This window comes from Equus asinus, chromosome 3 (genome assembly GCF_041296235.1).
Source record: "Equus asinus isolate D_3611 breed Donkey chromosome 3, EquAss-T2T_v2, whole genome shotgun sequence".
NCBI classification, from domain to species: Eukaryota; Metazoa; Chordata; class Mammalia; order Perissodactyla; family Equidae; genus Equus; species Equus asinus.
Window position 1 is genome coordinate 48,562,926 of NC_091792.1, and position 5,269 is coordinate 48,568,194.

At 39.7% G+C, this 5,269-nt stretch overlaps 1 protein-coding gene across 1 annotated transcript; it reads left to right on the forward strand.

The window, feature by feature from the left end:
- Positions 1-1,340: 1,340 nt before the first annotated feature.
- LOC106837759 (interferon gamma receptor 2-like) lies at positions 1,341-2,099 on the forward strand. The gene has a single exon (XM_070506554.1). It carries the CDS (start codon positions 1,341-1,343, stop codon positions 2,013-2,015), a length of 675 nt encoding a protein of 224 aa, XP_070362655.1. The 3' UTR covers positions 2,016-2,099.
- The last annotated feature ends 3,170 nt before the right edge of the window (positions 2,100-5,269 follow it).

Sequence of the window (5,269 nt, forward strand, 5' to 3'; positions counted from 1 at the left end):
ATTGGTTATGGATTATTTTCGTTGTCAAATACTACAAGAAATAGAAAATATAACTTTATTAAGTTATAACTGACAGAGTAGTTTCACCATGAGACAACATAGTGAATGATTATTTCAAAATCTGGCTTTGAAATATTTAATTTAAGCATATCATTCTATAAGGATTAATCTATTATAAAGGATAGAACACAACCAGTAACTACACGACATGAGAAAAAATAAATTGATGCAAATGTCTGTAAAGAACTCATTAAAGTTCTGTATTAAAATAGTACAAAACTGATGATTCTGATAACCATCGTGGCAAAGAGTTCCTGAATTTAAATGTTAAGCTTATCTGAAGAAATTTAAAGCATATTGGTGAAAACTTCATCATATTTAATTAGTAAGTTTAAATTATACAGAATCATGACATTGAAGAATTATTTTAATTAATAATACAATATTATACAGTAAAATATATTTCTATTTTTGGTAGATAAGACAAAAATAAAGTTGTAGCAACATCTAGCATGAAAATTTTTCAAAGTGAAAGTGTATAAAAATTATTCTGATATGATTTATGAATTAATTTCATGTTAAAGATATTTATTTGTCTTCAAAGCCAAAATTTTTATATGTATAAAATTGAATGAGTCTAAAACTAGCAGCACTGTTTTCCTTATGATTTTGGGTATGTGGATTTTTTTTTTTGCATGTATTGTAATGAAACTCAATAAGTATTATTCAAAATCATAAAGCAAAATTATGGTTAATCATATTTTGATCAATAAATGAAATAAATCTTTGGCCGAAGGCTATATTATGTGCTATGAGGGTGACCTTCAGGTTGCTTCCAGTAGAGAAGGTGGGTAAGAAACGCAATGAGGAAGAATCAAACCAACCAAATTTTAACAAGGATTCAAATGAGGAAGAGATTACGTCTAATTGGAGAGAGAAGGAGAGATTCAGAATTATCATGGAAAGAAAGTCCTATGGAGATAAACAACACTTCTTACAATAGATAAAGAGCAAGAGATCATGCTAAGTGTACATAACAGAATTAATAAAAGCAGATGGCCGCCAAGGCGGCGGCGTGAGCGGCTCGGAGGACCGCGCGCCTGGGCAGGCCGCGCCGGAGCCGCCAGCGAGCCTGCGGTGCCCAGAGCCCTGGGCCCTGCGGCCACCGCCACCGCCGCTGCTGTTGTTGCTGCTGCTGCTCGGCGGCTGCGGCGCTGCAGCGCCCCCGGCAGTACCACTAGTAAGTGGTTTGATGTCAGTAACAACCCCGAAGGGGTGAACTATGTGAAGATCACGGCAGAGTGCAACTTTACCAACACCAACATCTCAAAGGGTTTCCAATGCATTTCAACATCTCTTTACGTGTCCGAGCTGAGCTAGAAGAACCCGTTTCCACCTGGGTGACGGTACCTTGGTTCCAGCACTTTCGGAATGTTACCGTCGGGCCTCCAGAAAACATTTGGGTGACCCCAGGAGAAGGCTCCCTTATCATCAGGTTGTCCCCTCCCTTTGACATCTATGACTCCACGGTCACTCTTCAGTATTACGTCCATTACTGGGAAAAGGAAAAGGCAGGAATCCAAAATGTCGCAGGGCCTTTCATGACCAACTCCATTGTGTTCAATGATTTAAAACCCTTAAGAGTATACTGTTTACAAGTCAAGGTACAACTACTTTGGACAACGCTAAACATCTCTAGACCCGGGCATTTAAGCAACATATCTTGCTACGAAACGATGGCAGATGCCTCTACCAAGCTTCAGCAAGTGATTCTTATCGCCGTGGGAACCTTTCTGTTGCTGTTGGCGATGGCAGGGGCCTGTCTCTTCCTGGTCCTGAAATACAGAGGCCTGGTTAAATACTGGTTTCAGTCTCCGCCAAGCATCCCAGTACAAATAGAAGAGTATTTAAAGGACCCGGCTCAGCCTGTCTTAGACGCCTTGGACAAGGACAGCTCCCCAACGGAAGATGCCTGGGACTCTGTGTCTGTCATTGTGTTTCCAGAGAAGGAGTAAGAAGATGTTCTCCAAAGCACTTTGAAGCAAAGCATTGGCCTGCTCCACCAGCCTGCAGGAAGAGGACTGAGCTCATGAAGCTGCGGATGTCCCTGTCAGGACTTTACGGAGCCCACTGCTCCACGTCGCTGTCCCAGAAAGGCCGGTGGCGCCTGGGGAGAAGCAGTAGGTCTCATCGGGGAGACAAGCTTATTTGTTTTTCTTTCAGAATTTTCTAAATCATACACGTCGCCAGGATGATTCTACAGAGATATCTCAGAATAATGAAGATTTCTCTTAAACACTAAACAAGCATGTAATTATTTGTTAGCAAAATGGCTTTGGCACACCTGTGATATTTTGTTCATTGTCAGTTGGGCCAGGTAGTCCGGAGACTGAGTCCTCTCCTTGACTCTGACAAGTGAGCTGTGGACCCTCGGGCAGGTCACCTAATCTGTCCCAGCCTGTCCCAACAAGGGACACTGAGCAGCCTCCCACATCCAGTCTCCCAGCTTAAAACGTGATTAATCCTGTAAATATTTTCCTTGTAATTTGTTTTTTTTCAAGCTAGAAATAAAAGACTATGTAATTGACTTTAAAAAAAGAAAAGAATTAATAAAAGCAGGAAATATGCCTTTTTTTAAGTGTCTAAAATGATGCAATTTATCTATGCAGTGGCCAAAGAGATGAATACAAAAATATCAATAAGATTGATGTTTTCAGTAAAACTGGATAAATGAAATAATGCATTTAGTTGTTTAATCAGAGATACATGAAAGAGAAGACCTTCAGTTTCTTTCATTGCTCATACAAGAGTGAATAAGAGGTCCACTCTTACTGCTTTACTTTGACAATGAAGTCCTTACATTTGGAATTTCTATCAATGCCTGGATTTTTGACACTATGTATTGTCTAGATAATTTGTACCTAATGATGATTAGGTTGAATGGCATTGATGGGGTTCAGGGCAGGCTGCCCCAAGATGCACCACTGTTGTATGTGGATTATTTAGAGCTGAAGACAATAAGGGCTCAGACTCAGGAAGAACATTCGACCTTTCCCCACTAACTGCCTAAAAGAAATTTAAAATACGGGCCTGTGTCCAGGACAGGCCATCACCATAGATAACTTCCGGTTACAATAGATGGGGGGATCATTGCTAAGCCCACTCTGATCAAAGCTCTATTTACCGAACATTTGCTTTTCCATTTCCCTGTGGATTGCCTTCCTCCCATTTGAAGCCCCAAACCACTACCCCAAATATCCTCCTTGTCTGTAGCTGAAGATACTTAAACAGGCAGCCTCAGCCAGTTGACTGAGTTATTCAGTTTCTCCTGAGTTTCTCCCATGTATACATACTATTAAACTTTGTTCGATTTTTTTCCTGCTAACCTGCCTTTTTAATTATTTGGTCAGACATAAGAACCTTAAGGAAAAGTGGGGGAGGAATTCTCCCACTTCCCCGACAGCATCATGTCACCTTTTATCCTTCGCCTCTTACCCTATTCACTTCCTTTTAAAAACCAATATTGGAAGTATTCTTAGGGATGTTGTTCACTCTAGTTTTAGGAGAGAAGACAGAACGACTTGGGAATGAACATAAAAAGAGTAAAGGTAACAAACTGGAGGGATGACCAAATCACTTTAATTCCTTTCCCATGTTTTCCTTATAAACACTGGATGTAAGAAAAATTGTGAGAAAGTGAGTAATAAATAATAATAATAACGTATCAGTAATTAGTCTTGTGCCATCATTCCCCCCTTATTTCAAAAGGATAAGGAAGAACTCTCTAATAGAAACAACTCTTGGATTAAGGAAGAGATGTGAGAAGGAATGAGTTTTCTGTCTCTGGAAGTGTGTAAACAGAGGTCCCATAACCTGTTGGTAAGGATGATGTGGGAGGAATTCAGGCTGGCTTTGTGTGTGAACTGGCCAGTTACAGAGGGTCCTGTGCTTGGAAGGGCCCTATGATTAGCTTAATACTCTGCAGTCACTGGCTTGACATTCTTAATTTTTTGCACAAGAGGCCCTACGTTTTCATTTAGTACTGAACTCCACAAATTATGTAGCCAGTGCTGAATATCAGACCAATAATATTAATAGTAGACTCTTAAAGACTCGTCTGATACTGAATTCCTTCAATTCTATGTGCTTACCCTAGGAACCCAGACTAAAAAACAATCTTTGAATAATAATATTGAATGAGACCTGATGGGAATTTGGGGATTAGTAGTGTGGGGGACCGGAATTGGCCACCTCCAGATATGCCTCTTTGGCATGAGGATTATTTTGAGCTGGTTACTTTTAAAAACTGCAGACAGGAAACAAACTCTGAAAAGTAGAATTTACTTATCCTTTGTTAAGAGACATTTACATTGTAAGGGAAATCTCCATCGTAAAGGTGTCTCCCTCTCTGTACCAGGAAGGAGGGATGACCTTATCTCTAGAAACTCTTAATCAATGCCAAAGGCAAGGACTTAAATCTGCATCTTGTTTACTGTACTTGTCTGGTAACCTCCTGTAACAGTCTCCCCCCCACAGCCAACATCCTCCTTTGTCTTTAGCTGAGGAGGATATTTAAGGTGATGGCTTCAGCCATTTTGGCAAGTTGCTCAGGTTGCCTGAGCCTCTCTCATGTATACATGTTATAAAGCTTTGTTTAATTTTCTCCTGTTATTCTGTCTCATGTGAATTTAACTCATTCTCCAGCCAGAAGAACCCAGGGAGGGTAGAGGAAATGTCTTCCTCCCCTACAGTAGCAAGAAATATGAAAAGAAATAAATCAATCTGTGCTCATCCCGTCAATTATGATTATCTGAAGAGAGGAATATGACTGGTAAAATGGGATAGTCCTAAATTCTTAAATTAGAGTTAAAGAAATAAAAAGGGACAGTTGTAGAGGAAAATGGGCAGAATATCTAATTATTGCTATGACATCTGAACAAACTGAAACAGCCAAATAGGCAATTAATGATTCTAATAGCAATGGCAATGCAGGACGTGATGGCTTGGGCAAAGCAAGCAATTACTTGTGAAAATGCTGGAGGCTAAACAGGCTATTAGCTCTATACATGGCTCACTTGAAACTGTTAATTGTAGTCGATATTGTGCCTTTTATCTTATCAAAATTGGGTTATTTTTCATCCTACTGCAACATTAAATCCTTCAAAAGTCTTATCATGTCTAATAAGGTTTTTTCAAAACAGAAAAATGTTACAACTTTTCCATGTTTTCCTCGCATATCTTCAGAGCAAAATCTACAGACATCTCTGAA